At 39.6% G+C, this 15,947-nt stretch overlaps 1 protein-coding gene and 1 non-coding gene across 2 annotated transcripts; one reads left to right on the top strand and one right to left on the bottom strand.

Annotated features, from left to right (window-relative positions):
• Positions 1-3,041: 3,041 nt before the first annotated feature.
• On the bottom strand, positions 3,042-3,104 carry LOC139179160 (U7 small nuclear RNA). Its single transcript, XR_011563587.1, has one exon. It is a non-coding gene; the product is annotated as a U7 small nuclear RNA (small nuclear RNA).
• A 743-nt stretch (positions 3,105-3,847) lies between these two features.
• SNRPC (small nuclear ribonucleoprotein polypeptide C) lies at positions 3,848-14,638 on the top strand. The gene is made up of 6 exons (XM_019985631.2): positions 3,848-3,982; positions 4,325-4,367; positions 7,884-7,992; positions 10,159-10,248; positions 11,622-11,726; positions 14,292-14,638. The coding sequence occupies exons 1-6, from the start codon at positions 3,975-3,977 to the stop codon at positions 14,414-14,416; spliced, it is 480 nt and encodes a 159-aa protein (XP_019841190.1). The 5' UTR covers positions 3,848-3,974; the 3' UTR covers positions 14,417-14,638.
• Positions 14,639-15,947: the final 1,309 nt, after the last annotated feature.

Below are 15,947 nucleotides of genomic sequence, written 5' to 3' on the forward strand. Positions count from 1 at the left end.
GGAGACCCAGGTTCAATCCCTGGGTTGGGAAGATCCCTTGGAGAAGGAAATGAGAACCCACTCCAGGACTCTTGCTTGGAGAATTCCATGGACAGAGGAGCGTGGCAGGCTACAGTCCATGGCATTGCAAAGAGTCAAACACAACTGAGTGACTAACTTTAACTTTCATATTATTACCCATTCAAAATTAAATAAGTAAAATTCATTTTAAGTGTGAAATAACCTTAAGAAAAATTAAAAAACATGGATGCATTATAAAGTAGATTGCAAACATTGTAAGTTTTTAGAATATCCCACAAAGTGTTGTAAGGCATTTCAAGCTCACTTGGGATTTTCACCAAAGATCTAGGGGAAAGAGGGTAACAAACAAGCTCTCTTAGTTGCCTGTGACACACAGAGGAAAAGTGAGAAAAGCAATCCTTTACAAGATGACAGGGCCATAGGCAAGCTGTGAGGAGATAACCCCTTGGAACTAAGAGTTGCTAGTTGGAAAAGAATTTCCAGACACAGAGTATTTCAGAAAGGAGCGAGCTTATTGAGAGCAAAGAGTGGAGATTAACATGGGTACTTTGAGCACAGCGGGCTGACCTCCTGACAGACCAGGGAGAGTCGAAGGGACACTGTTAGAACAGTGGGCCGGCTCAAGGGAGAGTCGACGCTTTTCTTGGGTTGGTAGCCCATTTTTCTAGTCTCAAGACAAAGAAAATTCCGACTGCAAGGGTGGCATTAGGTTAGGGTGCCATAGGGTGAGTACTGGGATAGGCATTTTTGCCTAATATGGGGTCAAGGAGCTGGCCATTAAGGATCGGGGCACTTTTGGCAATGGTTACAGTGGGGTTCAGTCAGTTCCGTAAATGACCTTGGAGATGGGGTCCAGATCTGTGGCCTTGGTACAAGGCCTTGACCTGTGATCTTGGGATAGGACTCCACAGTAAGGTCATCCTCTGGGTTCTGGAAGAGATCACTCTTAAGTATTTATCTTTTGGATATTGATTTGTTTGCTGTGTCGGTGTTTAGTTTCGGTGTGTGAGTTCTAGAGCACAGGGGCTCAGTAGCTGTGGCACTTGAGCTCTCTAGTTGTGGCATGCAGGCTTCACTGCAAGTGGAATCTTAGTTCCCCAACCAGGGATAGAACCCATGCCTTCTGCATTGGAAGGTGGATTATTAACCACTGGAACATCAGGGAAGTTAAAACTGAGAATTAGTTTATGTAGGTGTTGGCAGGGATAAAAAGTGAAACACAGAACAGTGAAGTAACTCAAAGATGAGCAATAGCAAGAAGTTACTGCCTCCCTTAAACTGAGAGGCAGAAGAAGGTCATGGTGTCACCATGGGGCTGGGATCATCTGCTTAAAGTTGGAGCCAGAGAGATAGGAGGAGAGAGCTTGAGGTTTGGGGGTGGGGATGGATCCTTTGTTTGGGGACAGGATGAGGGTGGGGATACTCTGGCTTCTTCCTTGATCCGTCTAATCTCCAGAAGTGTCTACCATTAATGGGGCCCAGCAACTCAGAGTGGTGCCCAGTCAGCCCAGGAGTCCAGGACATGTAGCCTTTCCTTATGTGGACGGCTCCCTGCTGCCATACTGAAAAGAGCTGAGGAAGATGAGGAATGGCTTTGAGGTTAAAACAGGCTCACGATCAGGACAAAGAGGGAGGAGGAAAAAAATCCAAACATAACTCACGAACCTTCCCCTTCAAGAAGAGTCAACTCAGGCTGTCTGGACGAAGGTGGGTTAGCAGCACTGTAACATTAACGCCCAGTTTCCCCAAAATGTTCTTCATAGCTGGTTTGTCCAAACTAAGATCTAACCCTGGACCACACACTACATCTGGTTGCTATGTCTCTCAAAAATATTTTAATGTAGAAAGACACATTTTTTTTAATTTAAAAAGGCCAGTTGTTTTATACAATGTACCACCTTCTCAATTTGTTCACTGCCTTTTGCTTTCCTTTAGATCCTCTTGCCTATCCTACTACATGCTTTGTTAGATCCAGGTTAAGTATTTTTGGTAAAAATATATCATAGCTGATGGTGTCTATTAATGTTAGCCTCTGATCAGGAAACACATAATAGTTGATTGTTCCACACCAATGACGGTAAAATGAAGCACTGTACTAGGGGCGGTGAAAGCCTGACAACTTCATTGAGCAGTTAACTTCTAAGACCAGAAAATAAATTTTGTGGTGTATTTAACCTTGTTAAAGCTCAGTTTCCTCGTCTGAAATATGAATAACAGTGTTGTTGAATAGATTAAATAAGTAGTGCATTTAAACTGTGAATGGAAAATGTTGCTTGCCATATCAACAAACAAAAGATGTTGTGCCATCAAGCCAGCAGCCACTGTAGGCACTCTCAGTGTGCACACTGAGTGGATTCAGGGTGGAGAAAGGCAGGCTACTGGCCCTAGATAGTGAAGATGCATGTCAGAGGAATAATTTCAATATGTCCAGACTCTTGCCTCTTCCCATACATAGAAAAGTGATGAATTCATTAACTTGAGATGTCTGGTTTTCTTTAATTACTTTTTTTTTTCTTTGCAAAACTCCTATATATTCTGGATTCTCTCTTACCTCTTCCAAGCAGTCCCTCAGAGGCTGTCTTCTGGGTTTAAGCTCTCAGTTTTATCCAATAAATAAAACATAACTCTCAACTTTAAGGCTGTGCTTTTTTTTTTCCCAGTCAACACAAGCACCTAGGACATAGTCAACTGTCAAATAAAGCACCAATTATTATTATTTTGGTTGCAACTGCACCATTGATAAATATGGAACAAAAGAAGCAAGAGCTCCTTCCAGTTCCTAACACTATTTCCTTTTTCTGAAAGAAGGGTCAGGCCATTTCGGAGTCTGATACACCAGGCAGAAAGTTTTGCCTTGTTACTAGAACAGGTTATACCTATGGACAAGCTTTTTTTTTTTTCTTGCCAGATACTTGGCTCAGTTCTCCTACCAGGAATTGAACCTGGGCCATGGCAATGAAAGCCCAGAATCCTAACCACTAGGCCACCAGGGAATTCCCTGGACAAGGCACTTTTTTTTGTTTTGTTTTCCACTGCGTACCAGAAAAACCTGCTAGACAATTTCTAAAAGAGTTGCAACACTGGACAAATGACGTCTAATAGTTTCCTCCTATGTAAAGATAACTTTCATTTGTGGAGGGCTTAGTATGCGCATTGTAGTGAATTCTGTACAAACATTTCCACATCTAATTCATCCTGACTCCACAAGTAAGAACTATTATCCATATTTTGCAGATGAGGAAATTGAGGTTCAGAAAGTTTAATAAGTATACTTATATGCTACTCCATTATAAGTAGCCTATGTAGCATAGCTAAGAAGCAGCGACCGGATTTGAAACTGGGGATTCTGCCTCCTCCAGGGGTTAAAGAGCTCACAAAGAGACGGTACGTAAACCGGCTTCCGCCTGGGTTTCTTGTTTTAAGAAACCTGTCATTTCTCAGTTGTCACTTTGTCAGGAAGCTTTCTCTGTCTTATTCCAAATTGGACTCTTTCATGCTTCATTCCCTCCCTCCCTTACTGTATTGCAACTTGGCCCCATCTAACCCACTACCTACTAACTTTATGGTCCTCCCCAACTCGAATATCAACTCCACGAGGGCAAGGATGTTTGCCTGTTTTGTTCACTGTTGTCTTCTCAGCATTTATACCAGGGTGAACATACTTCCGGGAGGATAGAGAATGTCGGCTTCGAGACCGACTACTGAACCTCGCCGCGACTCTCGGTACCCCCTCTTTCCGCCTTCATCTAGGTGAAGAGACGAGCAGGACAAGCCCCACCCCTCGCCCCGCCCACGACGCCGTTACCGCCTGCGCAACGCAGCTGGAGGATTGGATGACTGGGATTGGATTTCTGAAGTCGCGTTGGGCTCGTCACTTCCGCTGCGTCGGCGCTGACTGAGCGGGTCACTTCCAGGCGGCGCGGAACGGAGTTGCTAACGGCCTGTGGAGCAACATGCCTAAGTGAGTGGGGGGCCTGTATTTGCGTGTTCGCGGCCACGGTTACTAATTGTCTCCCTGCGGGAGAACGCAGAGCGGGTTCTGGCTCCGGTAGCCTCTGGGGGAGCGAGCGGGTCAGGGGAAGGAAGGACGACCCGGATTTCTCGTTAGTCCTTTTCGAGTGCGGAGGTGGAATCCGCAGAGGTAGCCAAAAAGCTTGACTTGTGTCAGGACGTTTTGTTTGATATCTTCATATCGTAAATACGTCTTTTATTTTATATTTCAGCTTCAGTGACTAGCAGCTCTGATGGGCATCTATTAACTGGTTGTCATCTCTTTTTTCCTCTATCCCCCTCCTTTTTCCAGATTTTATTGTGACTACTGCGACACATACCTCACCCATGATTCTGTAAGTAGTGGTTCTTTTCAGTTTCAAAAAACCGTGTGCCTGCCATTTGCAACAACGTGGATGGACTTAGAGAGTCTTATGCTTAGTGAAATAAGGTTGTCAAAGAAACATATTCTCTGTTCTCATTTATACGTGGAACCAAAAAAATAAAGCAAAACGGATGTATATAATAAAACAAACAGACTCACTGATACAGAGAAAAACTAGTGGTTACCAGTAAGGAGAGAGAAGTGGGGAGAGGCAAGATAAGGATAAGGGATTAAGAGTTTTAAACTACTATGTATAAAATAGATAATTGTACAACTCAAGGGAAATATCAAAGCCATTATTTTGTAACTTTAAATTTATTTGTAAATTGTGTGGCCTGTGAATTATAGCTCAATAAAACTGTTACTTTTTTTTTTAATAAAAGAAAACCTAAGCAAAGCCTTGTATGTAATAAATAAGATTTTTTAAGAATTTTGTAATTTCTGCTTTTCATCTCGCTTTGGTTTGAGGGCTACTGCTTGAAGAAACTACTTGGGGTGTTTGTTTTTCCACCCTTCCTGTAACTGTATTTATAATTCAAAGTTAATCTTCCATCAGTCAGTGTTTTCAGTGGAGACCCAAAATAATAAAAGCTTTAGCAAGTTTAAAGATGAAGAAAAAAGTTTGTGACAAGTAAAAACTCTAGGAAAATGTCCTGAGGTTCTAATATTTGTTTGTGTCAAGGGTCTCAAGTGTTTGACTAAATTGGAAAGAAATGCGTACATTTTGAGGAGAATTTTTTGATTAAAAAATAATTAATAGATAACAACAACTACTAAGATTGAATATTGTGTGTCAGGCAGTGTTCCAAATGCTTTACAGTATCATTTTGTTTAATGCTCATGATAATCCTATGAAGTTAGTATTATCTCCCATTTTACAGAGAGGGAAACTGAGGTAGCATGGATAAATAACTGGATGTTACAAAACCATTAAGTTGTGTAGAGGTGGAAGATGAGCCAAGCAGTCTAACTCCAAAGCTTCTATGCCAGCAGCTCTCAAATTTTTTGTTTCACGGTCCCTTTACATGCTTAGAAATTACTGGATGGTAGGTTAAATGATTTTTCTCCATTAAAATTTTCTGTATTTGAAGTTACTTAAAAATATTAATTCATTTAAGGTAAAGATAACAGAAATAACACTTTAAAAGTGAAAAATAGCTATTTTCCAAAAGAAAAAATTTAGTGTGAAAAATGGCATGAACTTTTTGGACTCTTCTGTAACATCTGACTTAATTGTCTTCTACTTTAAATCTAAATCTGTCACACCTTGTTTTGGTTGAAGTATATGAAGAATCCAACCTCACATGTATGTAGGAGCTAGAAGTACTTTAATATCGTTTTGAAACATTTGTGGATATTCTTTAATATTCTTGTATTACTGCACCAAAACTCAATGCATAGTTGCAGTGTAGAATCTAAACCGTGTCAAGTGGTCTTAACATTAAAAGTCACTGGTCTGTCTTGCACTTTGAATGGTGTCTGTGAGCCACACCTTGAGAACTGCAGCTCTCAACTTTTTTAATCAGAGACCTGATTAAACCAGAATTCAGTCATGATGTCATCATGAATAGTAGCTGCAAGAAGTTAACTGATTATTTCTCTGTTGTCACTTCGTTTGGAATTCTAACATATGGTCAGCTATAATTCAGCATTAGTAGATTTATGGAATATGTATTTCTTCCTCCTAAAGAAATAATAGTTGTAAATATTATATTATTACACCTTGGAGGAGACCTCTCAGTCATTTGGTATTAGTAGTAGCTTGCCTACAGAGCTCTGCCTGTTTTGTTTTGTCTTTGTGTCCCTAACCCCCTCTCTAGGTCAAACCCTTCATCATAATTTTCTGAAGTTTGTTTGGGAGGCTATGCCTTTCTACCCTTTTCCAGTGCTATTTTGTCGTATACTCACTCTGCTTGCTAATGCTAGAATTCAGAGAGTGGAAAAGTCTCTCTTTATAGTAAATATCTCTTTATAAGACATGTCAGGAATCCCTATAATACTGTTTTTCTAACAAGATACCTTGTGAAAGTAAGTTTCCATGGTGACTGAAGCAGTCTCTGTGGTGGACTTTGAAATGTATAGAAGATTCAGTGCTCTAACTTTTTGCTGGTTCTTAGGCATGATTTTGTTATTAAGCTTAAGGCATCATTGTGGTATTAGTGTAAGCAGTGACTGGGAGACAGGGAATGGTATTAATATTTTGAGATGTACACCAGTTTCTGAGATACACAGCTTTTGCTCCTGTGATAGTGGTCATATCTGCTATGGCTGAAGCAGTCATGTGGAGAGAGGTAAGAGGGAGGAAGGCAGTCATGAGGTGCATCTGAATGCGATCTGGATTCCAGGCCTTGGTTTGCTACTTAACATGTCTTTTGAGACACATCTTTAGGCATAAATAAAAGATGATAACCTTGTGATTTTTAAAATCAATTTTATTGAATTACATATATTCAGTTAAATGCATGTATTTTGAGTGTACAGTTTGATGATACGTCAGATGATTACAGCTTGCTCTATGCATCAAGACTTAGAACATTTCTGTCACTCCAGAAGGTTCTCCTGTGCTCTTTTGTAGTGAGTCCCTGTGCACCCCGACCCTGACTGATCTGGCTTTTATGACTAAAGATCATTATTACTGATTTTAAACTTTATATGAATGGAGGCTTATATACTCTGTATGTTTGATTTCTTTTGCTCAGCATGGTTTGAGATTTGTCTGTATTGCATATATCAGCAGTTCATTCTTTCTGATTAGTATTTCGCTGTATTGTGCACATGTGGTCTTAGGGAGATTGAGGCACTACTTGTAAAGTACGTAGCATGGTGTCTGGCATGTAGTAAAAGTTAAATAAATGTTGACTTAAGACAAAAGGTTAAGTGTGTGAAGTTTATCTTATGTCAGTTTTATCTCAATAAAACTGTTAGATGAGCTACAGTTCTGAGGGATTCACATAGAATCTATGTTCTAGACCTATGGTCCTTTAAAAGACCATATTTCCGTAAACTGTTATTTAAATGTATGTAAGCTATATTGTTTTTCCATAGAGTAACCTAAGAAAGTAACCTAAAACACATAATATTGTGTTTTAGATCAGTGGATTGCAGACTTTTTCTTCACATGCCAGATTGTAATTATTTTAGGTTTGTGGGCCATACAGTCTTTGTTGCAGTTACTCAACTCTGCTGTTGTGGAGAGAAGACGTAGACGATCCATAAAGAAACGAATACCGCTGTGTTTCAGTATTTCTTTTCCACAAAATCAGGTGGCTGGCCCATGGGCCATAGTTTTCTGACCCCAGGTTTAGATAATAAATACAGAAGGTAAATTACCACAGTACATTGCTGGAAAATGTTTTTAGTGATGCTTTGGCACCCAGCTAAAGCTGCTAAATTTAGCAAGGCTACCCACAAAAAGGTAAGGCTTCAGAAAATTTCTGGTTTGGGATTGTTTGTTTCTTTGACTGATCACTACCCTTTTGTTTTCCAGCCATCTGTGAGGAAGACACACTGCAGTGGTAGGAAGCACAAGGAGAATGTGAAAGACTACTATCAGAAGTGGATGGAAGAGCAGGCTCAGAGCCTGATTGACAAAACAAGTGCGTTGCGGCCTCCTGCTCTGGTGGGGTAGATGGCCCCATTCTTCCTCGTCTCTGTGTCTCTCGTTTTTTCAGAGAAGCAGCTCATTCTGAATGATAAATAGGATCATGCTGATGTGCTGAATGAAAGAAGTGGAAAGTCATTGGTTTCTTGGGGATATAGGAAAACACTAATTTTTGAGGGTAGAGCAATCAGATACTGGTTAGCCTAGGAAGTTGGGTAGAGAAGAATGAGTTGTCTAATGTTTCTGTTGATGTGGACCAGATTTTGTAGCAAATTTATAACCTCCTTTATTGTGATTCGTAATTTTTAGATTGGTTTTCCTGTTACAGTAGGAAAAGGTAGAGGTGAGTTTGTAGATCTCTTTGAAGAGTTTGAGAGACTTATTCTTCCCGTCCTGACAAAGATAACTGGTCACAAAGGGCGTAACTGATATGACAGAATAGTCTGGATATGTTTTGGACTCTTGCCATACATGCTATACTCGTTTAATTAGGAACATTTTTGTTGTTTGGGGTGGTAAGGTACAAAGCACTGCCAGAAAGAGATACTGTATTTTTATGCTTGATCATCCTAACGTATCTGAAACATGGCCTTTTCCAGTTGTTCATTGTACCCACTGCTGGCAGCCAAATGTGGACTTTGATCATGGTGTTTGCTTTTTTTTTTTTAAGCAAGACTGTCATGAAAAATTTTAAGCTCAGAAGAAGGAGAACTTGAAAGAAAGAACCTCCTGTGGCTGTCACGCGTGTATCTTTCAGCTGCAGCATTGTCTTGTTTATACCAAAGTTCTCTAACTTAGCGCTGTTGATATTTGGGGCCTGATAATTCTTTGTCGGGGGCTGTTCATGCGCTACAGGCTGTTGAGCAGCAACTCTGACCTATACCCACTAGATGCCTGTAGCTCCTAGTATCTCCATGCACTGCCTGATGTCCCTACAGGGGCAAAATTGCCTCTTGTTGAGAGCCACCAGATACCTTCATCTACTTCCTTCCCCTTCCTAGATTATTAAGGGGCAAATCTCAGAAATTATCTCATCTGGGAAAAAAAATGTAAGGATGAGTAAATGTTTTTGATGAAAAACTTTGAGAGGAGAAGAAGTGAGCCCTTGGGGACGGACTTGATGATGTTCATGGCTGTGTTGAGTCTGCTACTGAGCCAGTGGCATTGCCACTCCCTCTTCAGTCTTTGCAAGCTGTCCTGCGCAGGATGTGGGAGGTCTCCTGACTGGAAAAGCCTTTGTTGGGAGATATGAACCCTTCGAGAGAATAGGCTCTTAGGGGGCTTGTGAATAGCTATTCATAAATCTCTACTCTGGGTCATTTTTTGCATCTGATCTTCATGAATTATCAGTGATCTCCTTGAGTGATTTGACTTCCTTTGCACTGTGAGGGTAGAGTGGAATGGGGGAGTGTCTGGGGTGCAGACTGCACTGACTTGAGAAAGGCATATTCAGGAATTGACTTTATGCATGTGTATTTTAGTGTTTATTTATGACTGTTTTCCCAAGACAAATACAAACAGTCTTCAGTTTCTTTTGTTTGCATTTGTGCCTCATGTTATCTGAAAGAAAAACTGTAATTGTATTGGACATTTTTTAAAAATCATAATCTCCTTCAGAGCAGGCTCTTGGCTTTGAATTTGAAATCTTTTTTCTTTAACATCTCTTAGCTCAGTGCATTAATTTCAAAACTGGTAAACCAAAATGGTGTATTGTTTTGATGCAGGAAAGCATATATAGGAAGGACTGAAATTTTACAAAGCCTGGCCTCTGGGCACTTAGCACACATTTTTCAAATAAAACTGAGCAGCTTAAGTTGAGTATAAACTACATCTGCAGATCAAAGATGACTGCTTCTCTTTGGTAAAACATTTATAGGTGGGAGGTCACTTATAGTTAACTAGTCTCACATAGTTATTTAGCCATAGGAATGGTGATGAAATAAAACTTGGTTAAAAAACCCAGATCAGTAAACCAGTTAATTGCAGTTTTAGCTGGTGAGTACTTAAAGTTGATTTTGACCATGGTGTTGTAATGTTGGATGAAAGATTTTTAGAGTGAAATAATGGGATCATTAAAGATTGAAAAGAAAGTGGTTATTTTAGTAATTAAATGGGTTGTTGAATTCTTATTCACTGTTGTTTTTGCTTACTCTCTCCAAAGCTGCTGCATTTCAACAAGGAAAGATACCTCCTACTCCATTCTCTGCTCCTCCTCCTGCAGGGGCAATGATCCCACCTCCCCCCAGTCTCCGTAAGTATAAAGTTTTTACCTTAGTAGGTGTAACTGGGAAGATTATCCTTGATTTTGTTAGATTATCTCACAGTAGGCTTTCAAATGCTCATTAGATGAATGTTGTTGTTCAGTCATCCAGTCATGTCCGACCCTTTGTGACCCTGTGGACTGCAGCAAGCCAGGCTTCCCTGTCCCTCACCATCTTCCGGAGTTTGCCCAAGTTCATGTCCGTTGCATTGGTGGATATATAGACAGTAATAGATGACAGCTTCAGTGGTATAATTTGTGAATTATCTTTAGAGTTACATTCTTATTGCACTATTACTAGGTCTCAAGTGGGTCTGTGACAGATACAGTGGATAGCTCTGAATGTACCTGTGATAATGAGCTGATGTATAAAGAGGTGTTGCTAAGGTATTAAATTGTTTACTGCTATGAATGCAACACTGGAGGACCGAAACAGCTGATAAACTCCTCAGTCTCTCTCCCAAATTTGTAACCCATCTAACACCAATATACATATACCTTGAGAAAGACAAAAATTGCATAGTTAGGAGTGGGTCAAAGGACTCTTCTGTTTGGGGAGGTTTGTTGTTTCTGCAGAACAGACAGGTGGAGATAGAATAATTAGGCCTAAGTTCTTTGTCCCTCCTATAAGGGTTCAGATAGAAATTGAACTCAGAGACCTAAATTCAGTCCTGTAAGTAATCATGGATATAAACACAGAGAAGTAGGCTAGACCACTAGTGGCCCACCAGTCCCTTCTTGGAATCTTGCCATCCTGGGATCTGATCAGGCTCACAGCAGCTTAAGGTCATCTCTCTCCCCTAGTCTGTCCCGACTGGCTGGCACTCAACTCCATTATTTTTAATAGTAGAATAGGCAGTGGTATGAATGTACATGATTAACCTCACCATTTTCTTACTGTTGGATATGTAAGTTGTTTCAGATTGTTGCTGTTGTAAAAGATACTGTCAGGAATATCTCTGCATGTACATTATCATATTTCCAAAGACTCTCTTAAACCTAGGTTTTGATTAAAAAAAAAAAAGACCTGAAATTGAAATTAGATACTTGTAGCTTAAGATCATCAGTTTTTTGTTGTTTTGTTTTTTTTAAACAGAGGATAGAGTTTGAAATTTAAAACTTGGAATTTAACTTGGGGAACTTATCTTCACTTTACACTTCTGTCTGGGCAGGCTTGTTTTTAGTCATAAAGTAATTAAAGTTCTGTAGCCAGCTGATTTTTGTCGATCTACTGTTATAAAACAAATCATAAAAAGTTACAGAATTATTGCAGAATTTGGGCCAGGTCATGAAGCCCTGTTTCATTAAAAAGAAATTGTTAATATACAAGAATATCTCAGTCTGAGGCCCATTTCTTATTTCAGCGGGTCCTCCTCGCCCTGGGATGATGCCTGCACCTCACATGGGGGGCCCTCCCATGATGCCGATGATGGGTCCCCCTCCTCCTGGGATGATGCCAGTGGGACCTGGTAAGTTTGGGTCTCTTTCCTTCTTGGATGCTCCATTGTGTTCTAGCTTTTGATTTAAATAGAATTCTTAATTAGCTGTCTAAATGTACTGCAACAAATTACATTTGGTGAATCTATAATAGTAAAAAGAAGTACTTGGTTTATCAGTGTAATTGGATGGTATCCAAAGACCCTGTGCAACTGAAAGGAAGATAAGACTACCTCTTTTTTTCTTCTCCTCTGACCCTCCTGTTTCCTTGCCCCTCCTGACTTTTGGCTGTTTGTAATGAGGAGAAGGGTAGATACATCCTTAGGCTGCTGCTTTCCTCAGTTTTGGTTTGGAGCAGAACTGCCCCCCTACTGCTGATTTAATCTTTCAGGTTAACTTGGTTAATTAGTATTTATGAAAAAGATCTTAGGCCTAGTAGTTTTTTATTCAAAAGGGGAAAAAACTTGTACCTCAAACATTTGATTTTAACATAAACATAAATATACATTGGTTTGTAGTTTTCTGATACGCAGTCAGGGCCTTTGCTTTGACAATGAATATACTGACTGGAACACCATATGTTTGTTGCATAAACCAGTAAGCCACACTCATAATGCATCCTTTACCAACTTTAGTTTCATTTTTCTTTGAAGTGGTTAGAGACCTTGTGAGGCAGTTTAGTTCCTATTTTTTATGATCTTCTCGCCTACCAAATTTGTGAGTACCCTGGGGGGATGATTTGGTTGAGTCTTTCTTAGTAATCAGCGTAGTTTTTATAGAAACAGTTCTTGTTCTGTATTCATATTTCATTGGTTTGCAGAATAAATAATTAGAGTACATACAAGTGACATAAGAAGCCTACACCCCAACTGATAAGACAATATAGTAGCCTCCTGGTCAGAAGCGATCAGTATGCTTGATGTGGGTGTCATTTAGAGGGGGAAAGTTTAGATAAGGAAAAGTCCTGCCTTACTGGTTTGTAAATCCAGAACACAGTCTAAGTGATTCAGATGTCTTTTACATTCTTAAATTGGGGTCACAAATTCAGATGCCTAGAGGGGTTAGGGATGTGAATTGGGAAGTGCTTTGACTCATGTAAAGAAAGCTTCTAGAACTCAGTGTCAGTGTGTGCTTGACATTTGAGAATACAGGCTTGGTGATGCCAGTTTGCCTGAGTATTTTGTTGTTATTTTTAGCCAGGTTAAAATAATAAAGTTATGGGATTTCATTAAAAATAATTGAGTAGTTGGGGAGTGGGCAGGGGTAAGAATGGGTGGGGATAAGATAAAACAAAGTTGACCACGGGTGGATAATTGTTGAAGCTGGTTGATGGGTACATGGATGTTCATTATATTCTTTTTACTCTGCTTGTGTATGGTTACACATTTCCATAATAAAAAGATGTAAAAAGGAATACTTATTAGTTATTAGACATATTAGTTGCCAGTGCTGACAACCAATTAAAGTTTAATGCTCTATGGAGACCAAAGAAAACAAGTTTTCAGGGGCCTCATTTTTAGTCTTTGGTCTGGATCAGTTTCTTGTAAGAAAATGCTGAATACAGGTTATGTTATGGAGGGAGTTTTAATAAGATATTTAGAATTTTAATATTTTCTGTTTCTGCTGAAATTTATCTTAAATTTTGTACCTGTTGGATTTTGTGTTTTTGCATATATTTGTGTTTTGCTTTTTGTGGTAAGGCTATATTCAACTTTAAATATAGTTTTCTCTTGAATCATTATAATCAAAATGATTTATTGAAAAATGATTAGGTAAAATCTGATATTTAAAAAGAAGCTATATAACATGAAAATTATAAGGCATAGTAATATAATTAATATCATGAACCCAACACCCAGCTGAGAAAGTGGAACATTACCAGTCCCATGAAGCTGCCTGTATTCCTCCCCAACCCTCACCTGTCTGCTTGCCCTCCCTTCCCTGGCTCATTTATTTGGCTGGTATTATATTGATGGGACACATTAAAAAAAAATTCATTTTTAGTTTTTGAAATGCATTAGAAAAATCAGATTTGTGTGTGTGTGCTAATTGTTATAAATCACATTATTGCCTATTATTTTTCTTGACTTGAGCTAAGTATGGTTACTAACAGGTTCTCAGCATGGGCCTCCTGCTCACCTTTCCTACAACTCCGAACAAACGCTTAGTGGTAAGATTGTCCTCTGTGCCTGTGTACATTCATGAACTAGCTCCTGGTTATATGGTGCATAGAAGTGATTAAAAGAGCTGACTGAGTAACATGTGACTTAGCTGTGAATTTCCCTGAGTGAGAAAAAAGGTCAATTTAGGGAACTGGTCCCTGGTGATTTCTGGAAAACAATCTATTAATAGTTTCCCCCTTACTATCATTAGATCATGATTCCCATATGGTTCTTGTGTTGACCTTTTTGTTTTTTGTTTGAGAATGTCTAAGTAATTTACAGATGTGATGGATTTGTTGCATTTCTTCTGTCAAGTATGTCTTTTTTCCAGCATTTTGCAGGGGGGGCTCTTTTTTTGTCTTTAAATGAAGTCCCATCAAGCTCTCCTAAGTAGTATTTTTGACTCTCTTTTTTTCTTTTTTGTTTTGCCTGCAGCTCCTGGAATGAGGCCGCCTATGGGAGGCCACATGCCAATGATGCCCGGGCCCCCAATGATGAGACCTCCTGCCCGTCCCATGATGGTGCCCACCCGGCCAGGAATGACCCGACCAGACAGATAAGGAGATTGGGGAGCCTCTTTGTATCAGTTTTGTATTACTTGTACTTAACCAGGAGATCATGGTGCTGTGACTCTGGGTGTTTTCTAAGAGCATGATAAGGAAAACTTGTTCCCCTTCCTATCAGAGAGAGTAGTTTTGGAAGGAAGTCGTGGGACAGAAAAAACAGTTTTCATTTGTATTGTGAAATGTGAAAATAAAATTGTCAATTCTTTTAGTTAAAAATGTGTTCCCTTTTTTCCTCCCTTCTGTGTTCTTTTTGTATTATAACAGAGATTCCTGTTGTCTTTCTGTAGCTCATTCTCCCTTCAGCATGCCCTCTGCCTGACGTTGTTTTCCCTTAGCTGTAGAGTGGGTCCCTGTGGGTGCCCTGTCTTTATTTAGTAAAGTTTACTTGTGCAAAAACTGGTAAATCCAACACTTATAGAGCTTTTGTCAATTAAAATAATAAAGAGCACCTGGTTAATTTTTCACATTAATAATACTTTGTGTAGTAAGTGGACAATTTTAATTTAAAAGAAGCATAAACTTCTTTTATGCTGAAGTAGGGAAAATAGCTTCACAGAGAGTGCGTGTCAGCTTGGCAAGAATTGCCTTAACCTCAACTTCTCCTTTCACTCAGCTCTTTTTCTTGAGCTTCATATAGAAAATTCTCTACTAGTAATAGAAAAATTAGGCAGATTTTCATGGTGAAGAAGGTATCTTGAGAACATCATTTGTTATGTCACCAGGCTATAAAAGGATAATGTTTTCAGGGAGGCATCTAGAAGCAAGCCATTGCCACTGTTCAGCTTAGTGTAAAATCTAAACTCCTGTTTCATATTACAAGTGGGAGTAAACATTGCTATAACCTCTGGGGAGGGCAGTTTGGCAGTATCACTCAGAATTAGAGTGCTTGTGTCCTTTGACTTAGCATTTCCAAGTCCAGGGAACAGATTTAGCCTATAGACAGACATGTATGATATGACATATGTATAAGATTATAGCAAAAAACTGGAAATCACATAGGTGTCTGATGAAAGGGGACTGAGCAAAGACATTACACCCACACTGTGGCACATCCCATGCATGCTGAAACAGAATAAGGAAGTTCTGAACTGACGGGGAGATTTCCAAGATACACATTGTCCCGAATCTTGGTTTGTTCACATAACAATGTCTTGTTTGCTGCTGTCCTTTTGTAAAGGAAATACCTATATATGCCTGTGTGTGCTTAAAGGATCCCTCAAAGGACAGTTGAGCAACTGGAAATACTGGTTGACCGTAAAAAGTAAAAGAATGGCTAGGGGACAGGGAGGAATGAGAGAGGTTTGCCGCTTTTTTGTATCTGTTGGATTTTGAATCATTCTCTATTGAAAAAACAAAACAATCCACCTTTGCCATCTGAGGTTATTGTTAAATGTGATGCTATGGCAGAGGGTGCCCTAAACCAACAGTTCACAAACTGGCTGGTGATCAGAGTTATGGAAGACCTTTCCCAAAGTAAAGAGTCCAGACTTGGGGACTTCCCTGGTGGCCCAGTGGACTTCCCCTT

The sequence above is a fragment of the Bos indicus genome, chromosome 23 (assembly GCF_029378745.1).
Source record: "Bos indicus isolate NIAB-ARS_2022 breed Sahiwal x Tharparkar chromosome 23, NIAB-ARS_B.indTharparkar_mat_pri_1.0, whole genome shotgun sequence".
Classification (NCBI taxonomy): Eukaryota; Metazoa; Chordata; class Mammalia; order Artiodactyla; family Bovidae; genus Bos; species Bos indicus.